The sequence below is a fragment of the Colossoma macropomum genome, unplaced genomic scaffold (genome assembly GCF_904425465.1).
Source record: "Colossoma macropomum unplaced genomic scaffold, Colossoma_macropomum, whole genome shotgun sequence".
Taxonomy (NCBI): Eukaryota; Metazoa; Chordata; class Actinopteri; order Characiformes; family Serrasalmidae; genus Colossoma; species Colossoma macropomum.
The window spans coordinates 34806156-34828729 of NW_023494802.1; the positions used below are offsets into that span (position 1 = coordinate 34806156).

Below are 22574 nucleotides of genomic sequence, written 5' to 3' on the forward strand. Positions count from 1 at the left end.
TATTTTTCTACAAAAGGTTTATTGAATCAATTTGCAACAACAGCAGTAAAGAAAAGCATTCACAATAGAATCAGAGTCCTGAGGGAAGCCCTTTTTTAAGCAGACTGGACAAGAAACTCCCCAGTTCTTCATCCTAAAGAAAAACAGAAATCAGGACATTTTAGGTCACTAAAGGTGATTAAATATTTTAATAAATAAAAAGTAAAAAGTAATATCTCACAAAGGTGTTCACAAATTAAAAGCTCTTCCGTCCAACTTCCATCAGAACAGAACAGCTCATTTCCACATATAAAGGTGCAGCAACAAAAAACACTCAAAATGGTCCTGTATAAATGAATTATGACTGTGGTACCTAAAATGTGGTCTTGTATCGTTGTAAATGTGGTACATAAAATGCTCTCTTGTATGCATCATTAATGTTTTATGTAATTTCATGAGTGTCTTTGTCCTTTTGTATCTGCCCAGGGACGACAGTTAACTGACTAAACTGGAGCATTTACAGAAGTGTTTCTTAATGCCCCTGCAAATCTAAATCAAACAAGCTAAAACTACAACTAAACCACATAAGAATTAAAAGTGGATATAAGTGGGGAAAAAATAAAAATACAAGACAAATAGAGGATATGGACCCTTTAAAACGATATGAATACAGTATTAAAAGAATAAGCTGAAAAAGCTGACAGTTAGTACCACCTCTGCATGTGTTGTGTTGAGCTGGAAACTCAGGGTCAAATGTAGCCATGTGGGAGGAGACGTGTGAACGCCTTCAACCGGCTCCACACATTCTCACTAAAAATGTCACATAGCTGTAAATTCCAGCGTGATTTTTTTCCCCTAAATCTCAAACTGTTCATTCTGAACTCTGAACAGAGGTTTGTGAAAGTGACAGAACAGATTTAGGGTCATTCTACAGAAACGCCTACTGTCCCTTGAAAAACATGTTAGGGTTACAATTTATTTCTATTTTAAAATAAAACAATAAGTTATTTTAACAATTACACCTTCTTGAGCCATCTAAATTTAGCAATATTGGTTTTTAAATCGATTTAATTCCACGCACCACTGAAGTGCTCGTCCTCACAGTCATGTGTAAAGGGTGAGGCCATATTTTGAAGTAAAAAAACATGCTTTTCTGCAATTTTAACCGCAATAATCTAAACGACTATGAAACATATGGTTTAAATAACAAGCCGAAAACAAATGTCAAATAAATATTATAAAATGTATAGTGAAAGTTGTGGTCCCCAGGAGTCATGTCACTGGTGTTACTGCGTAACAAAAAATCTCTTATTTTAAAATAAAAGTCACACTGATGACATCACTGGACTTCCTTTTACCTATTTTCTGAAGATGTATGAAGAAAAGCACAGGTAAGTCCACTGTGTCTTTCAGTTATCAGAATTTCTCATTTAGCTCCTGATTCCATATGAAGCTTTTAGTTGAAGTCACTGGTGTGACCTACTTTATTCTTAGGTAATTGAGAAAATACAATACATATGGATTAAATTACATATTTTAGTTGATATTCCATGATTCACAACATGTGGTTTGATGCTCTGTAACAACCATTTTTTTGCACAATGCATTTTTCATTGAAAATGTCACTCACATGGATAGATAAAAAAGTGCACGTTTCTGTAGAATGACCCTTCAATCAATTACCACAGAAGTAGTCAATCAACCAAGAATGTGGCTGCTACTATTGTTTTTAGCTGCACACTTTTTAAGATGGTTTGTCATACAGTGTCAGAAATCACATAAACAAGTCTATTTGGAATTTCTCAACAACATAACACGTGATGAGTGTGTGATGATTAGGGTGGGGGCTGCCTTGTGTCTGGTGGGACTTCTAACTTGACCTTTTTACCTCAAAATCTTATTTTCCTCTCAAATTCAAAAGGTATTGCTCCCTCCACAACTCAATATTCATATATTTAACAACTTTTCTGGTGTGACTTATTATAAATGCATAATCACTATTATCCAAAAGAGTTAAACTGTTGCCAAAAAGTTTCTGTAGCAACAAATTCCGCTAAATTCTTTGAAATGCAATGATTTAGGTGAAATTTCAAAATTAGTTAGACCACCGGGAGGGGGAGGGGTGTCTTATCTTATTATTTTTTTTGTTTATTTTTTGTTTTTACATTGACTGTGGAACCAATTTTTGTCTGTTCTAAGTTATCAAATCTCAGAAAAACAAAGTATTGTATATGAAAATGATTTATTGTGATGCTACACTAAAACTAACTGGTAAGACAAAAGATTCCATCATTTTAGCTTCAGTGCAAAACCAAAGAAGCGAACTTCAGACACTCAACACGTCTTGGCTGACTGGCTACACTGGGGACGTTGAGAAAGCCGTGTAAATCTGATCTGCTGAGTGGTTACAGTGTACATAACAATGTGGTAAAGGGGGGAAATGCTTATTATTAAGTAGTACAGTATATTTTTGCCTGTAGTCCTGACCGCAGTGTGCGTGGCCCACTGTTCTAGATTTACCTGATAGCTCCAGGAGAGCAGAATGACTTTAAGATTGGGGTCTTCGCCAGAAGAGGACACTTTGAGGACGATGGATTCTACCATAACGGTGCCATCGGGAAGGTGCTGGACAGCGTAGCCTTTGAGCACGCTAGGAGAGGAGAGAGAAAGGGTGATAACGTGACAGAAGAAACACACAACAAACAAACCGTATTATGCAGTTATTTACTGACATTTAAAGAAATCAAGGCTTAACACGACGGGAAGGAGGAAATGAGTCATCTCAGTGTTTGGTAAACCACCGTGCTTTCATTTACAAATGGAAACAGAAGCGTGGGCTGCTTGGTGCTACAGCAACATCTACATTAGTTTTAAACACATTGTGTGCTTAAATGTGTGGGCAGCATATGATTGTGTGAGACAGTGTGGAGTTTGCTTCTTTAGTTTAGCACTGGGGCTACATGGCTAATAAAGCAATCAAGTAATGGAAACGTGTTTACAAAAGTGTGTGCGCCCCTAGTTAAAGTACATGTTTTGTACTGTTTTGTATTTGTACGTTATGTAATTTTAGTGCAAAATTAAACAAACTAATAAAGGTGCCATAACATTTGCACAGGCCACCTTTAATGTTTTGCATTTTAACTTTAGCATACGACCGTATAACTTACCAATTAGCACCATGGAAACCACAGGCCTAAATTATACACCAGCCTAAACCCTTTAGTTGTTACATATTCTCAAATAGGTTTATTTATGTATTTTCTGACATTGTACGACCATAAAAATAGACAAAAACAGTAGCGGTCGGGCCCAGATCATCCAGTCGGTTTTATGGGTACATGCACAGTGGTCCGAGCCATTAGGGGGCCCCCACAAGCAATTATGACAAAACTTAAACAGCTCTTTTGACTCACAGCAGCACAGTGGAAAAAAATGAACTAATTTCAGTCTTAATCACTGCTTAGTAAATGTTCCACTATCCTCCATTACTTTGGTCAAACTTTCTTAAACTCTGAGCTAGTGTTTCTATTAATGTACTTTGATTTTGAAGTACCAGATATACAAGATGTGCCTGGAGGCGTTGTTGACTGTGATCTGTCTACTTCAAAGGAAATATACAAGTGAAAAAAAAATAAATAAAATTCACTCCTGCAGCGGCAGTACGCTTTAGCCTGCCTGATGGTTTTGTTTTTTTAAGTTTACTGGTGTTGTTTTATTCATCTTTGTTATGTGCATCAGCTGTCCGATTTTAACTGATGTCTTCACTGAAGAATGATCTTGTTATGATTTTACCACAAGAGCGTATTATATGTAGGACGATGACTGTACTGATGTCAGCAGTAGGCTATAACCTCAATAAATTAATCAATTCGGAGTACATTAAGGGTGACCTCATTTACATTAAGGGTGTACATTAAGGCCTATGCAAAAATCAGGGATTAAAGAAATAGGAGTTGAGAAGTTAGAAAAAAAAAATTATATATATATATATATATATATATATATATATATATATACGTATATAAAATAATAAATGATGAGGATAAAATGATATAAACATTGACAATATAATAAATAAAAGAATGGTAAATGTAAAACAATAACTAAAACACACCAAATCATATAAAGATTGAACTAAAATCAAATAAAACAGTTACAGAGTGGTTAGAGACTATAGAGACTAAAGGTTTAGAATGTTGATGTGACACCAGCGAGTGAAGCTTTAAAAGATTCCTGTAATGAATTCCAGCTCACTGGGGCAGCTAAAAGCAGATCCAGTCACTGGAATGAGTCTGATAAAGTGCATTATTTACACTGAGCATGTCTGTGATGTACGGCACATGGCCAGGAAGATCTTCATAGATAAAAAGAAGCCAGCGTGTCTCCCGACACCCGGCTAGAGACGACCAGCCAACCTTTTCATACAGTACACAGTGATGGGTGTTGGAGGGGTCACCAGTAATGAATCTTAAAGCAGAGTGGTTTACAGAGTCTACAGATTTGAGAGTAGTTACAGATGCATATCTGTAAATCACATCACCATAATCCAGAAAAGACAATAGTGCTACTTTGACAGTCTTTCTCCTTGTGGTCATTGGGAAATACATTTTGTTTCAATACAGCCAACTTTTTGCTTCAGTTTACATGCGAGCTTCTTAATGTGATATTTAAAAGTGTGTTTGTCGTCCAGCCATAAGCCAAAGTATTTATATTCACTGACTTCTTCAACGTCAGATCCCTTCAGGGTTGTGTTCTTAAAAGTGTTAAAAATCAATGTTAGAGGCTCTGGAAAACAGCATAACTTAAGTTTCCTCTACACTTAGGACTGACCTATAATTGTCAACCGTGAAACATACTGAAGTTTTTCCAACACCAGCATAGTTAGCCAAGCAGTGCAGAATGGTGTCATCAGTATATAAATACACTTCGCAGTCAACAGTGGAGGTGGCAATGCCATTAAAGTAGATATTAAATATCATGGTGACGCACCCAACACTGTAGTTAGTTTGCTTTCATTGTGTTGCTACACAGCGCTCACGTAACCTGCTGTGATGTCATAAAAAATTCCCTGACCACCAGAAAATGCCATGTAGGGGGTCACCATACATTTGTGCCCAGGGACCATCAACTTGATGATCTGGGCATGGTAGTAGCAATAGCCAATCATTGATAATTTAGAATACTGTGATAATAGTGCATTAGTAGCAATATTATGTAAATTATTATTTATCATGTGATTCTTTGTATTGCCTTTATACTATCTTTTGTATGATAATCTAATCTGCAGTTAGTTCAAAACAGAAAAGACTGCAATTAGTGCTGCACAAACAGAACAACAGCAACTATATTCATACATGCAGGGGACAAGCAAATTCAACAAAAACCTCTTGTACAGTCACCCCTGGTCAAATTACATGTTTTGTTTAAGTACTTAATACATCCTCCACAGAGGACACACTTCTACACCTTTTAATGCACAGTTACTGTTTATTTGCTGATTTTAACATTTATTTATTATAAACTTATTATGTTTACTATTATTCAGTGTGTTAGACTGTGCAAATAAACTCTGCACTAAACCTTACAGAAACATTTAATGGGACATCATTAATCATAATCTTTTAGTCATAATTAATTTTTTAGTGCTTTTATAATAATAATAATAATAATAATAATAATAATAAGTTACATTTATATAGCACCTTTCACAAATCCAAGGTCGCTTCACATAGCATGGGCAAACAAAAAAAAACAAACAAACAAAAAAAACAACTAAGCAGTGGAGGAGATAGAAAATGCTGATTAAAGAGAAAAGTCTGTAAGTCAGATTTGAAGGAGGAGAAAGAAGAGCAGTCCCGGAGGGATTGAGGAAGAGAATTCCAGAGTTTGGGGGCCATGGCACTGAAGGACCTCCTTCCCAAAGTGGAAAGTCTGGTGCATGGGACAGCAAGTAAGTTATTACAAGAAGACCTGAGAGAGCGAGAGGGAGTGTAAGAGGTCAGCAATTCTCTGAGGTAGGGGGGAGGCTTATACAGGGCTTTGAAAGTGAGTAAACTTTATACGGGACGGGACCGGTAGCCAGAGTAGCTGAGATAGAATGGGAGTGATGTGAGCTGAATGCTTAGTATGGGTGAGAACTCTAGCTGCAGATTTCTGAATGTACTGTAGCTTTTGTACAGACTTTACAGGGAGACCAACAAAGAGGGAGTTACAGTAATCAATACGGGACACAATGAAGGTATGAACCAAAGTTTTTGCATCATTATCGGTCAGGAACGGGCGAAGACGAGCAAATGTTACGTAAATGAAAGAATGCAGTCTTAGTGAGGAACTTGATATGCAGATCAAAATTAAGTGATGGGTCAAGTAAAACACCAAGAATTCTAACAACAGGTGCGGGCTTAACGAGCAGGCCATCAACACTAACTGAAAAAACTGGATGATTTTGATAGTAAAAGTTTAGGGCCAACCAGTAAGACTTCAGTTTTATCAGTGTTTAGCATGAGAAAGTTATTGTGCATCCAGAGCTTTAAATCAGAAATACAATCGATTAGTGTACTGGGAGGGGAATCTGAGGGTGTGTGCGTACTGAGATATAACTGAATATCATCAGCATAACAGTGAAAGTTAAGGCCATGGCTACGAATGATCTGGCCAAGGGGTGAGATGTAGATTAAGAAAAGTAGGGGTCCAAGAACTGAGCCCTGAGGGACACCACATGTAAGAGGAGAGGTGGAGGACTTGTGTGGACCTAGTGTGATAAACTGCTGTCTGTCTGTAAAATACGACCTGAACCACTGTAAGGCTGTGTCAGTGATACCAATAGAGAAAAGACGAGAAATGAGAACATCATGATTAACAGTATCGAATGCTGCACTTAAGTCGAGGAGAAGGAGAATACTGAGAGAACCACTGTCAGCAGACCGGAGAAGATCATTAACTACTCGCAAAAGAGCTGTCTCAGTGCTGTGGTGAGTATGGAAACCAGACTGAAATGGCTGATAGAGGGCATTATCACTGAGAAATGTCTGGAGTTGGGAAGCAACCACTCTTTCCATTACTTTAGCTAAAAATGGAAGGTGTGAGATGGGTCTGTAATTAGAAAGAGAAGTCGGGTCCAATTCAGGTTTCTTAAGTATAGGAGTAACTGCAGCAGTTTTAAGGGCAGTAGGAACCAAACCAGAAGAGAGACATCAGTTTATCACTGTAGCAATTGGAGTGTTGATTACAGATGAACAGGCCTTGAGTAGAGGGGTGGGGGCAGGGTCAAGCTGACAGGAGGAATCATTAGACTTAGTGATGAGTTCAGAGACACAAAAGGAGTCAACAGGTGTGAAACAAGTTAGCTTTGTGTACAAAGTAGGAAAATCAGTAAGGGTGAATGACCGAGAAGCAGAAGGAAAGAAACTATAGATCTGATCAATTTTCTTTTCAAAAGAATGAAGAAAAGCCTGACATTGCTCAGCTGAATGGGGGCACACTGACACAGGAGGATGGAGGAGTTTGTTAACAGTTCGAAAGAGTGTTTTCGGCCTAGACTTCGCATTATTTATGATGGAGGAGTAGTAGTTGGAACGGGCAGTATTAAGGGCATCTCTATACTTGTGGATGAGTTGGCTATAAAGTAGAGAGTGGACACTAAGGGCAGTTTTTTTTTATAAAGGCGCTCAAGACGCCGACCAATGGCCTTCAGTACCCTTAGTTCAGGGGTGAACCAAGGACACGAGCGGGTGGCAGTTTTTTTGTCTATTCTTAAAAGGGGCTAAATCATTAAGCAATCCGGAGACAGTATCATTATAAAGGGAAACCATACTTTCAGGGGATGATAGGTTATGTAGGTCAGACAGGGCTGAAGACTGAAGAGAAGCAGCAAACAGATTGTGACTGACACACCTAATATCATGATAGACAACAGAGATTTTCTCGGAGGGGGGAGGAGTAGAAATATGAAAACTACATTCAATGAGCTTATGGTCAGAGATACCAGAGACTGAACCAGAGACAGAGATATCATTCAAACCAGTAGAACAGAGTAAATCAAGAGTATGACCATGAGTGTGAGTTGGAAAATCAACATGCTGCATCAAGTTAAAACACTCTAAAACTGAAATGAACTCAGATGTGAAAGAGCATTCAGTATCAACATGGATATTGAAGTCACCAAGCACAATTACGGCAGAGCAAAGAGACGAGATGATTGTGGGGAGTTCATTACATTCAGACAAGAAGCTTGCAGCAGGTTTGGGAGTGCGTTAAGCTGGGCGAGGTTAAGCTTTAGTGTCACGCCGGCGAGCACGATTATATATGTTCATATAGTCAGGATCCGCGCATCAGAGCCATCACAGCCATCACAGCCATAACTAAACGAGGGTCCTCTTTTTGAACGGTGGATATAACGTGGGCGTTGAGCAATTCCAAGTGTCTGGCAGAGATTATATGACGCAGAATCCAAGCGGGCATGACAGTCGAGGTGTTTAAGATCAGTCCGGGAGTATTTAAACATTGCCAGAGCGTAAAAAACAAAAATGCACAGCACGACTCTAGGCCAAAAACAAAAACTCTGGACACCGGCCGTGGACCTAACAGAAGAGATAGTGAAAATGCCAGAGCTCAGACCACGAACGTTAGCCAACCAAAACCCACTACACCACCCAGCTAAGACTGTGAGAAGCACGAGCAGAAATGCTGCGACTTACCACAGAACAAACTGGCAACAGCAATGAACCAAGGGGGTAGAGACACACTCACCACAGATGCAGTCACGGTGCAGGAGAAGAGGAAAAGGGCTCGCAGGTGAGAAGCAGGTGTGTCATAGGCATTGTCCAAAGCAAGATTCAACTTGCAAGTAGAAAATAGAGTTGATAGTGGAGAGTGTCTGTACCAAAACTCCCACAAAGGGAAAGAAAAAGTGAAACACAGGAAAAACAAAAACACTGGCGAGTAGCGGCAGCCAAACACGCACAGCGTACACTCAAAACGGAACCTCTGTCGACCTCTTTTGTACGTTTACTCAAGTGGAGGTGTTAATGGAGGACTTCTACTGTTACTGGAGTAATATTTTATCTTGGGTATCTCTACTTGATTTGTGTACTTCATCCACCACTGCTAACTAGTATTTTAAATAAGAAAAACACATGAAAAGGACTACTTGTCACGAATCAGTTGTGCTTTATTGTTAATCTGATAAACAAATTGCTGCTGCCGGAACAAGACCTAGTATCTCCAATAAGGCGACTTCACAGGAGAAGGAAAAAAAACATACTTTACTTTTAATTTAAGTCAATGGAACCAGACTTTAAGACACAACGTAAAGGGCAACAAGCATTTTCAAATTATGTCACAAACTGAAAAATAGCAAAAATGGAGATACAAGGTTCTGTTCCGACAGCAGCAAAATGAATAAGCGCTTACTAATTTGAACTGCTCACACACTCGCTTGGAAAAAACCCACAGTGCATCCAACAAGAAAGGAAGACTCGCACATCTTTTGTACACTGTTAGAAAGAAATAGCACACTAAAATGATTCTACTGTTGTCAACGGAGATATGGTGTGTATGGAGTGCCACTCGTCTAGCAGCAGATTTAAATCAGTGGCTTTTTGTTTTTGAGCCCAGTACCGAGCTCGTTGGGTTCACGCGGCCACCTTGAAGCCTCAATTTTGCAATTCTGTTTGCTCATTTTTTGTAGATAACAATATTCCATACTGTGTCGGAAACCACATAAGCAAGTGTATTTCAGATTATGAACTTGACGTGGTTTGAGGTAAATGTGTGACAGTTAAGGCTGCAGTTTCCACAGCGCTAATTAGTGCTATGAGGGGGGAAAATTCTGTGAATCTGATTTTTTGGCGAAGGTGACTGAATCATGTATTAAAGTGTGAGTTGTCTTGAGTGGGTTGAAGATATAGGTGAATGTGTGAGGACCTTTTGAGGTGGCTGTAGATGCGGGCGAGTGTGTCCGAGTCACTGTGAGGGTCTTGCAGATGCACGCGGCAGGTGAACCGCAGCTGATGTTCAGAAAGACCTAACTCCTTTAGAGCCTGCTCTGGAGAAACCAGCCTCAGACTCTATGTAAAGTGGAACAAAGTGCATATTAATACCAATATCATGAGACTGAGACCAAAAGCCATTACCCACGTAAACTGAATATGAAGCAGACTGACTTACATTGTCTTTCATGATCAAAGTTCCATGCATGGTGCGAGGCTTCTTAGGGTCGGGTAACGGACCTAGCACAAGTAAAAAGCATACATACATACATACACACATACATTATATATACACATATACATATATATATATATATACATATACACACACACACATGCACACACACATCCAGCAGTGATGATGTGTAAGTTAATGTTTAAATAGCAGCTTGTATTTTATGAATTATGTGAAAAGATATCCATAGATGTTTTAATTGTTAAACTATCCGGAGAAAGGGGTTAGGGTCAGGTTTAGGATTGAGTTTTACATTTTCAGTGGACGGTAAAGCTACAAAATGTAACTTCTGGGGATTTGGAGGCCTCTCTGGTGAAAATGTGTAATTGCACACAAAACACGTCATGTGGGTTGTATTGAAACCCTTCTCCAAAACAGATGAATCTGATGATTGCGAGCGTGTTGAGTGTTCAAAGAGAACTCAGCCAAAACTTGGTGAAGGCTGTGTCTTCAGAGGATGTAAGTGAATTATCTACTACTATCATCATATTTTAATCGCAGCAGCTCACGGACAACATATTTCAGCATGTTTAACTTTTCTTGTGACTTAGTAATGCTACTTCCTTCAATTTTAACAAAAAAACACTTCCTTGGTGCAGCTTTAAGGTTAGAATTAGGTTTAGATTTGGTTGTTTGCTTCCCACTTGCTTGAGAGTTTTTTCCTGCTCTCGTTAGCTACTGCTCCTCACTGCTCTTGCTAGGAGGTCGCACTACAAGATTCATCACTGAGAATTTCAAATGATGTAAATGATATGCTATGGCAAACATGCTGGGGTGGTATTACAGAAACTTCCAAACTCTGAAATCTCATCTGTTTAGTCAACATAAAACTTTAGTTAGCACTGAATTTAGGACAGAAGCTGTTACAGAACAACAACTCTTCAGTTCATAATCTTATCCTAACTCCAGATAAGAAAACAGTGTTAAACATCCTGACTAGACAAAATTTCCAAAACCCCAGCGATGTCCTGACTTCAGTCTGTCAGTTTCTATCATTTTTACACAACTGTGACAGGCAGCATAACAAATTCACTGTAACTTGCATAATGAAGTCACTTATCTATATTGCAAAATTTTCAGAGATGTTTTTTCCTAACTCTGCCTTTTAAAAATCCCAGACACTGCAGACACACCGTCTCCACCGCCCCCCCCTTATTACTTTCATGCATTAATGTACATAAAAATTCATCGAATACAATATTGCAGTGATGATAGTGAACAATGAGGAAGCTAAGTTGAACGTGTGGCTGTTTACTAGGAGGAAGAATGTTAGCGCGGCTCACGAGTCACCGAAAGCTTTAGGAATTGAAACTGGGAAGCGGTAACACCAACAAACAGCATAGCATACTGTCACAGTGGGCCTCATTCACCAACCATTCTTACAAAGAAATTTCTTCCTCAAACCCACTTAGGCAGTTTTCACGAAGATTCTGCCATTCACCAGCGTTTTGCTCTTAAGTAAAAACAATCTACACACACTCAAGAGCACAAAGGTGGGAACCATTTTGTGGTTTATGAACACATCATGAATTTGGTGTAGGCTTTCTTTTAGGACCTTTCTTAAGAGCAGTTTTATGAACAAACTTAGGAAGCTATCGGTGAAAGAGGCCCAATATTCTTAACTTCCAGTTTATTGACCTTTTTTTTAAACTAAAATTTTTAACATTATTTTGACTACGTGTTCACATATTAGCTATGCGCATAGCATTGTTTGCTTGGTAACAGACAGATGATTGTTGACTGAGTACATTAAGATTTCCTAACTTAAGATGCTGTAGGATAAAATTCCTAAACTAAGATAAGATTTGCTTCTGTATTACGAATTTGTGCAAAATCTTCTCTTGACCTCATCAGATCTTAACTAAGGACAAAAGAAAGGGCGTTTCTGTCTTACGGCTCCAGATCTCCACCCAGTCTATCACTGTTGTGCACTGCTGTTTGTGCATGTGTACCACCGTTTCATGCTGAGCAGTTAGCAAGCTTGGCTGTCAGTGTGATACAGTGCTGTGTTGAGTACACACCTCCAAGGGCCATCTCCCTCTTCAGCAGGTTGAGAGAGATGTCCACCGGCACACTCGGGTTGGTTGTCACTGTGGTGGTCTCTCCATTAGCTGGCATATAGCAGCTGATATCTGCAGGTGTGAGGATGGAGAGACAACAAACACTTAAGAGCACTTCAACCCAACATTTATGTCTGTGCCTGTAAGCATGTCACTGTATGTATTGTTTTTTTTTTTACTATATTTTAGTTTCTATGTCAGGCATTTTAGTCCAAACTATGGTTCTTCTTTTTTTCACTGCATGACTATCTGACAAATACTGACATACACTGAACACTCACTGAACTCCTGCTCAATCTTGTCTTTGAGGAACTCCATCTTCTTGGCCTCTCCGTGCACCAGCAGCATGTTGCGTGGCTCAGCCATGCGAATCAGCTGCATGATGCCCTTAGCGTCCGCATGGGCACTGAAGGACATGTACTCCACCTGCAGTTTCACCTCCAGCTGAAAAACACAAAAACCAAATCAATCAAAATAAACGCTAAAAAAAGAATGCAACGAAACAGAGGTAAGGTCATTTCCTGTAATACTCAGTAGACTGAACTGAGTACTTGAAAAATTCTGCAGCAAAGCAGATCAACGTACATGAAAAAAAAATTGGTTGTATTTCAGCATCTGTTTTCCTCAACAAAACCAGCAGAGCTTCTGTAGCAACAGTGCGATCCAATCTGATAGGTAAATAAGTTTAGCCAAAGGCAGCCAACTGTAACAAATACTAACTCCAGGGCGAGATGTCAGATCAGAAATGAATAATTTCACATATTTTAGTATTGTTTTATTTCATTTACTACTCCTTGTCTGAGTAGCGAAGTGTCAACGATGTAATGTTGACAATAAAAGAATGAACAGGGAACTGTGCATTTTTCTGTTCGTTTCGAGTTCGAAACTGATGTGTCACCTGTTCAGAGTCTGTGGCACTTGTCAAAAGTGGAATTGTTAAGTGCCAGCACCACTGCAGAATGCACAAATCATAAATTCAAGGTCTCAACATAAGAGGTCCATGCCTTTTCAAATTAAGTTTCATTTTTCATTCAACTTAGTTAAAAATAGAAACTTTAAGAACAACTGCCAATAGCCATAGAATTTTAAAATTCATTCAATTATTAAGTATCTTAAAAAGAAACCAGCTTATCCAAATATATTTGAAGCATCTTATATTATCTAATTAGTTGCCTGGACTAATTATTGAAGATAGTCTGTGTAACTAATTACTTTTGTTAGTTTGTTTATTCAGACATCTGTAAGCAAAAATTTGCTGTAACTGGAAATATTTATATAGAATTCTAGGCAGCATAGGTCTGCTGACTTGGCAGGGAATTGCCAAAAAACAGAAGCATGTACTGAGATGAGCAAAACGCCTTCTTTTAATCTGACATTCACCAACAGACAAGGAAAGGAAAATGCCCACAACATTAGTACAAGCTCTTTGCTGCCCTCTAGTGGGGACAGTCATCATTACCGTGGCTCTTCCCTCCATCTCAAGCTTCTTCTGACCATTCAGAATCTTGTGACCCACTGTTCCTTGCACACAGTACCCTGGCATAATGACCTGGAGAAAAAACAGACACAACATAGCTGTCATTTTCCAAGCCTTACTTGCATAACAGATGCATTATAAGGCATAACAAAACCATGACCAACTGAATAAACATGGAAAAACTCTTCTGTCAAACCCAAATCTATGAGCCCAATATGGTCAATAAAGAGCACAGATACAAAAAGAAAACAAAACAACACAATATATTGCATAATAAATAAAAACACATGTAATGTTAGTACAAAACATTGCTGCCATCCAACTCAAATGAGCCTGCAGTGTAAGTGTTAAAACCGTAACTGGACTATAATATTAATAATCACTTACCATGTTCTTTTCATTGCCAGCCCACTTCTTGAATATCTGTAAAGACTGGCCTGCGTGTAACATTCCTGGAGTGGCAAACACCACCTAATACACACAAACCCACAATGATTATATATTTGTTTGCAAAGGTTTGGGCACCAATTAGCAAAAAAGAAATTGCACACAAATTTACAGATAAATACAATTTTTAAGTTGCTAAATTCAATAAAACATGTAATTGTACAGCAGCAACACTGATGAATACATTATTAACACAATAATGGATCCCAATAAATTAGTGCCTGACTGATTTGAAATTTTTGTGGCTGATAAAGATACTGATTTTAAGTAGCGAAAAATCGCACGTCATAATTTTATATTCATTTTTTTTAACATTTTAATTTAAATTTAATTAAAGTAAACAGTGCTATTATTATTATTATTTTTATTTTTTTTTATTTATACTAAGAAGATTATAACACAGTGCCTTCATATTAAAGGTTCTGGCTACTTTTTATTTTATTTCTGCCTTTATGTTTGTTATTTTAACATTATACCATTTTTTTTAATTCACCAGTTTAGCCTGCTTTGCAAAGACATAGCTGAACATAGGTGATTCACTGGGGTTCCCAGTGGCACAACTGTCAAAGGTTTCACCCCATCATGAAGACTGAGACAGAATCATGATGATAGTTGATAATTATCAGTGCATTACCATCAATATTTTTACTGATACTGATAAAATCACAAGTCATAAATATCAGCCAATATTATCAGCCAAACCGATAATATCAATCTGGCTCTACAGTGGATAAAATGGAACACTCTACAGCAGAGGTTTTCAAATTCTGACCTTTCCTGTCCTCAATTTTGCTTTCACTGCTGGTTAACTGAACTGCTGATATAACTGATTGGCCACGTCATGTAATACCAACCTGTAACTACAAAATCCAGCCCAAAAACTGGATTCAAGGTGGAATTTGAAGCCCTCTGCTCTATAGTATGTGCAATAAAAACAATGAAAATAATGATTGTCTTGTTTCACTGCAACTGCATGATGACCTTTCTAACCAGTTCTTGCTCATTTTGCTATGAAATCAGCTGAAACAGTAACAGAGTAGCTTCATTCTGCTGTAGACATGATGAAAGCCTACCATTGGTCCTGGGTTGTCTGCATAGGAGCGATCAAATGCCTTGATGTGCTTGAACTCAAACATGTTCCTTTGGACGAAGGTCTTGCGGATCTTTTGATTGGTCCAGGTAATGAAGAGTTTGTAGTAGTGGTTGGCTTTCTCCGTCAGGCCGGTGGAGAAGTATATGGGTGCTTTCAAATTCATTCTTTCCCTGTTAAAGACAACAAATATCTTGCCATGTAAACTGTTCTTTTTGCACATAAAATCTTAGAAGAGGAGCTATGTTTATATGACAAAATGAAAAATCTCAACTCAGATAATGTTTTCTTGCTTGTGTGCTCAGGAAGTTTGTTCGCTGATCATCATTTGATGTTAAAAGAATACAAAATACAAAATTAAGCTAATATAACCACTGTACAAACCAAAACTGAAAAGTTTTACAGGTATATATGGGGGCAGCATATTTACATTAATAAGAGAACTTAAGTCAAATGTCAAGTCAAATGTCAAGGGCACTTCAGTCACGTACTGTCGGCTCACAGGATCGAACCGGCGACCTTCCTGTCATAATAAATAAATAAATAAAATAAAACAAACAAAAACAAAAACAAAAAAAAACAACAAAAAATGGAACCTTTCAGGGCATACCAGAACGTTTCCAGAAGAATGCAAAGCTCCTGCGCTCTCCCCAAGGCAAAAACCGGAATGAGGACCTGTGGACACAAACAGAAATTTAAAGTGAGGGTGGGCGATGTGGCAAGAAATAATAATAAAAACAATAAAAATATAAAATCACAATACTTGTTCCACAATACACAATATGTATCAAAATATTCATATGAAGTTTTTTTTTCCTGTGAAGTTTATGAACAAGTTATACTAAATCCACAGCAACGTAGTGCAACATTTTTTAAAAAGGCTATGAAAAACATGATTTTTTTTACAAAGATGTAACAAATTGCAAGCGTGTTAGAAATGAGCTACTACTGTCATCATATCTTCATATCTGCAGTACATTTAAGACCTAACATCGAGCCGGGCCTTCTTTTTGAGTCTTTTTGAGTGCGCGTGATGTTAATACACAAAGACATATGATGTGGTCTGAAAAACTTTTATGAAATCATTATTATTTAAGGCTTTACCAGGTGACTCGCAGCAGCGCATGGACACCACAATTCAATTAGTTAATATAAGAATGAATTAATGGGCTGAAATCTGCTTGTTGTTGTTTGTAAGCTCTCTATATTTAGTCTAAATCTCTTTTTTATCATATTATTTTAAAAATACTAACGATACTCAAAGTGCACTCAGGAAAGTGAATTGTGGGGTGATGTGTCTCAATAATGATAATGTTATATAGAACACCTCCGCAAGGTAAAGCACATCTTGTGTAATTTGACAACAAACATGCAATCACTGTACAGAATAGGGCTATCGTCAAAACTTTTAAATACTGATACCAATTTTAATAGTTTGACTTCAATACAGATTTATACTTTCTTTTAAATTATACAAAAAAGGACATTTAAACCAGCTGGAAGAGCCTGAAAGTTGACATATTTACTGACTGCAACAGATTACAGTGCCAATGTTAAAGGGGAATTTTCTGCAGAGTTAAATGGTTAAAATGCAAATAAAGTAATGTGAAATGCTCCATTTTAGGGGTGGGCAATATGACGATATATTATCGTTATCATGGTAAATCATGTGGCAACACTGAGCACAATGTGGATATCATTAGTACTTAAAAACACTTCCCAACTGCATGTTTCATTGCAAAGTATAATTAGCCCTGTTTAATTGGATTTAGTGCACTGCAGTTTTTGAGACTCTGAATAAAAATATTATGGGGCACTACAAGTTCTTTTTTGTCTGTTCCAACTTATTAAACCACAGAAATACGAAATATTATGATTTATACTGTGTATCATGAAAATGTCTTGAAGTATCATGATATAATATTTGTGCCATATCGGACGACCCCTCTCCGTTTACAGTGGTGGCGACAGGTGATAAATCTGAGGCACTTAATGTCTCTCAACATTACATATAGAAACTCAGATGACATGTAAGTTCACTGGTCATTTTGGATATTAAAGGAAACGACGAAAGAAAGACACTGTGACCTCTGGTTTCACCGCCACTGTAAAGAAATCTGAGTGTGTAAGTTTCTCTACAAAGAACCATTTCACATCAAATCACTCTGAATGACTTTGTTTGTATCTCTGATGACTGAATTATACAGAAATTTCCAAAATTTGCTTAATTACTCTTTAATAACATGCATAAGCAATATAATTTAGACAGCCAATCAGCAGTCTAGATTTTGTAACAAGATGATGCTTTTTGGCTCACTGATACTGTTGGGACTGACTACTACTACTGAAATTCATTACTGAATGACATTTTTTTTGGTTGTTACTACAAAAAGTATCCTACACTAGTAATGAAGTTTCTATTCTCACCTTCCCTCCTCTCTCGATGGTTTCATGGACTTTCTTCAAGAAGTCTCTTTCTCTGCACCGCTTAGAGTCGCGGATTGTGGTGGCGTAGGTGGACTCCGAGATCAGAATATCTGGACGACATTTATCAATCCAAGCAGCGCTACAGAACAATGGAGGAATAGATTACATTAAATCTAAAGGCTTATATTTAAACAGTTTCATCTAGCATAAACAATAGTTTGAAAATAAAAGTAATACTCACCCTAAGTGTCTGTCTGGTGTCATGTTATAATCGCCCTGTATAAAGACATTTATACAGGTCAAAATGTTACATAATTATAGTCATAATGTTACAAAATTACATACTTTCAACAAATTGCAGTCATCCACTCCCAGCTCTAACCTTCACATATATTAAAAAGTACAACAAATCACATATATCACAGCATAATAAAAATCCCACGTCCAACTTTTGGAAACATAAGTACCCCAACGTGTCCCTGAATAAAATAAACACAGCATTTTACATGTGAGCATGTAAAATTCATTTTCATATCATGATATAATACTCACTGTATAAACAACAGACTCTGAGCCAACTTTAATTAGCACCATGGCTGCCCCCGAGCACATGACCTGCATAGTACGCTTTGATCTCAAGCTCGTCGTCCACCTAAATAGAGAGACAGAGGTAAAAAAAAAAACACGGGTTTATATCTAAAATATAATCTCTTTTGCTGTGATTTTTAATCATATAGATTTAGGGCTGTTTTTCAGAATTTAGGGAGTAAAATATCGTGAAATAATTATTTGTCAATTTGTCAATGGTGGAAGTACACTGTCAGAATGTTAAAGAGATAGTTTGATAAAATATCAAATTTACACAGATTTTCATCAAGACACGGTCGGGATCCGATGTTTGCTTTTTTAGTTTAGCACTGGGACTATGAAGCTAATGAAGCTAACAAGTAATGGAAGCTTATATTCACCAATTAACATTGTACAAAATGCACATTAAAATGATCAGAAATGGACAAAAGAATGGTCAAGATGGCCTCTGCTACTGCTTTTAGCCAGGCAACATACTTCTGTTAATATTTATAGATAACAAAATATCATACAGTGTCAGAAACTACAAAAGCAAGTCTATTAGAGACTTAAAGGGCCCATATCCTACATTTTTCTTGCATTCCATTTTTTTTTCCTGAGGTCCACTTATGATGTTTGTGTGGCTTAACAGACCAAAAACAGTTCTCAGTTTTACATGATCATTTTCCAGCCTCTCTTTATCCCTTAAAGTTTAACAGGCTGTTTTTGTTGCTGTGCCCTTAAGTCTGACACATGTAAAAGACCTCTGGTTGGCCTTCCTGTATTCCCGTATTCAAAAAGCAGTCCAGACTGAAGCCCTTCAACAAGAGTGTGCAGGACTAAACTGCAGATAGTTGAACAGGTGGATATACGTAAACTGGGTTTTGTGACGTCATAAAAACAATTCTGTTTTCCAGCTTAACTTCCATCTACTGACTGTGTGGACTGGGGAGTAAACAGTACACTTTGAAACATTACCAGTGTTTACATACCACATCAAACTCATTTATTTAAGACAAGCAAGGATGATATGGGGTCTTCAACAACTTGATAAAGCTTGAGGTAAATATGTGATGAAATGCTACAAACTTCGGACACCAAAAATGTTCTGGCTGATGTACTACATTTGGGGTAAAGGCATTTAATAACTACTGTGGAGATTTCATTTTTAACTGAACTGTCATTTTAACTCTGTGCTTGCTGAAACCCACCTGAACAGTCTGATGGAGGTTCAGCGGCACCACTTTCTTCATGCAGTCTTTGATCATTTGCGAGGTGAAGAAGTTGGTCTCGCCCTTTTTGTCCACTGTGATTTTGCGGAAGTCCTCCAGCAGGATGGGACAGATGGCCTTTGTGGGATGCGTCATGTAGATGGGTCCATCATAGCCCACCATCTCACTCATGTAGGGAAGAGCACCGCAGTGGTCCAGATGGAAATGGCTGAGATAGGAGGAATTCAGACATCTCCAATTGAGGAAGATCCTTTTCACCACATACCTACCAGACAACCACTAGGAATTCTGAACAGCCATGGACTGGCTGATGAACTGAACTGATGACAGATCACGAATCCTGGTGAGTTAATGTTAACAACCAAAAGCTATTTTTAATTAGCCTCTTTACTAAATTTGCCCCAATTTAAATATTAATAGAAGAACTGAGCAAAAATGATTTATGCTACATAGTGATATTAAATGGAATAACTACCAGGATTATATAGTAATTCAAAAGTCAGAGACCACCAGATTAATCGTCCTTATATTGAAAGTGCAATTTGAAAGAGTGCAATTTTTAAATCACTGGAGCTGCAATTTTTATTACGGCTTACATTATTAACAATGCTGTCTTAACAAGTTCTAAATGGGGAAATTTTACACAATAACAGAGATCTTGTGAACTGTCTGTAGACCAATCAGAAGCAACCAACCCCCATATGCTGTGTACAAGACAATACAACTATGAATAAGTGGACGTCTGGCACACTATGTTCAGTGCTCAAGCAGCAAAGCAGAACAAGTAGATATGCTGCTCTTCTTGGCCAAAAAACAGGCCTGGACCTCAAATTATATTAAATAATGTAATTTAAATGGCAGTCACAATATCAGTCAGAAAAATCACAATTAGATATTTCACTCAAATCTGCCCTCGAGACCACCTTTTCATTCACTCCACTGCCAGACAGAAAGACCATTAAACACAAATGATTACTTTTCAGAGACAAGAAAAAAAAAACAGAAAACATGTTTAACAGAAAGTTACAGAGAAGCTTCAACAACCTAATATACCACCAAATATTTTAGCATGGAGTGTGTCCAGTCTTTGCTTTTAATACAGATTAAGATCTTCTCACATTTAGTGGTGTTGAGGTCTGGACTCTGGAGTGGTCAGTCCATTGTTGTCTTCTCACAGTGGAAGGATGGACAGAAACACTTGTGGATTTTTTCAGATCTGAAGCAAGAGTGGAGCTTGATTTTCTCCTCTCTCTCAGAGATTAAAGATTTAAGAACTGTTTAGCTGATGAGGACAGTTTTGGTGGTCTATCAGGTCTTTTTAGTCCCATTTTTTTCATTATTTTTTGAACTTCAGTTTTGGAAACTCCTGTTTTGCACTTCATTTCCTTCCTTATGTAAATGCATTATCTTATATCTAATCTCCTCAGAAACATCTCGTAAAAAATGAATAACTTGTACTCAATGGCTGTTCTGCCTGGAATTTAAATAAATGAAGGGTGGTCTCTGACCTTTATACAATACTGTCTAAGAAGTGAAATTACACCATGCGTGTCTTGTTGTTGTTTTTTTTCTAGGCTAGCCTAGCTGGGTATTTATCTGGGCTAGTCTTGGTCCAAATGGCTGTGCGGGATGAGACGAGAAGCATTCAGAAGCCCCTAATTCAGTAAGCTCATATTCACAATGAGAACGCTCGTCTGTGAAAAGACTTCATTTCTAATGTGAATAAAGAAAAGCCTGGAATGATTTACTGATTCATCCACATCATTCCAGATCTGTCATGATTGGATCAATGTAGAAGGAGAATCATTTCCTGAACAAACCTTATGATAACACAATCCAAAAAATCTGTGAGGCGTCCATTCTGGGTGATGTAGGAGAAGTCTGGAAAACGTCTCTAGCAAGGGGAAAAAAAGAATAGAATAAATGAGTCGTGACTGAAATCATCTGTTTATACTGTTCAAGTTCACAGATCCTCATTAACACACAATAAAGTGTACTAAGATTATGATCTGAAGAGCAACAACAACCTAACTTACATCATCATTGTAGCCCATATGCATCCCACAGTCGAGCATTATGTTTTTGCCTCCAATAGAAACCAGAATGCAGCTGCGCCCAACGTCTTGTCCAGCGCCTGAGAGAAGAGACACAAATATAAATATTATAAACATATTAATACGCACTCAGTATAATATTAATCAGGTAAGAAACCAAACACTTATATCGATAGTACATGTGAGCTGTGCATTATAGATCAATATACTGTTAAAGAAGATGGTTCTTCAAGTTCTTCAAGGGCTCTTTGGGAAAGACAATGGTTCTAAGCTATACAGAACCATGAAAACTTAAAGAACCATTTTCATGCTTAAATGGTTCTTTATATGGCGAAATCGTTCTGCAGATTGATGGAGAATGAGTTGCATATGGTCCTCTATAGCACTTGTGTCAATAGCAGAACGCTGTTTTGGTGCTAAATAGAACCATTTTCAATCAGGTTCCATATAGAACCATATATGACACATTCTCCACCAATCCGAGGGACCATTTCACCATGCAAAGAACCATTTAAGCACACAGATGGCTCTTTGAGTGTTAATGATGCTACAGAGAACCACTGTCTTTACTAAAGAACCCGTGAAGAACCATGTAGCATTAGCTAGCACGAGAATGAGACAGGTGCGTTACAGGCAGATGCTTCTTACCTAGCGGCGTTACTTTTATGTCCGGCATGCTGAAATTTTAAGAGCAGTTTATGATGCGCAGGAATCATGAAATCAATGTTTTATTTTGGAACTCGTTAGCTAACCTGGCTAACTTAGCTGGCTAATAATGGAAACCTTCTCGCTACATCTCCAGTCACCTCGCTACATTTCAGAGTTGAGTTTTGTCTCCTATTCTGGTTTGGTGTTCTTAAAACAGAGCTGCTTGATAAACTCAATAAAGTATAATTTATATTAGTACAACATAAAAGTCTCAAAAGTAAAACGCAGCGGACATCGTGAAAAAACTCCACAATCCGATTGGTCGACAGACCGCCATCCAATCGCCCGCCAGAAAACTGAACACGTGAC

General features: G+C 37.9%; 1 protein-coding gene across 1 annotated transcript; it reads right to left on the reverse strand.

Annotated features, from left to right (window-relative positions):
* Positions 1-22489, reverse strand: ints11 (integrator complex subunit 11). The gene is given in 18 exon segments (XM_036591555.1): positions 1-133; positions 2500-2629; positions 9904-10046; positions 10147-10208; positions 12225-12335; positions 12545-12707; positions 13723-13812; positions 14128-14211; positions 15261-15450; positions 15888-15952; positions 17705-17843; positions 17946-17980; positions 18257-18307; positions 18309-18356; positions 19483-19711; positions 21324-21397; positions 21540-21637; positions 22206-22489. Coding segments are annotated over 18 exon segments (1803 nt in total). The 5' UTR covers positions 22234-22489; the 3' UTR covers positions 1-70.
* Between the last annotated feature and the right edge of the window lie 85 nt (positions 22490-22574).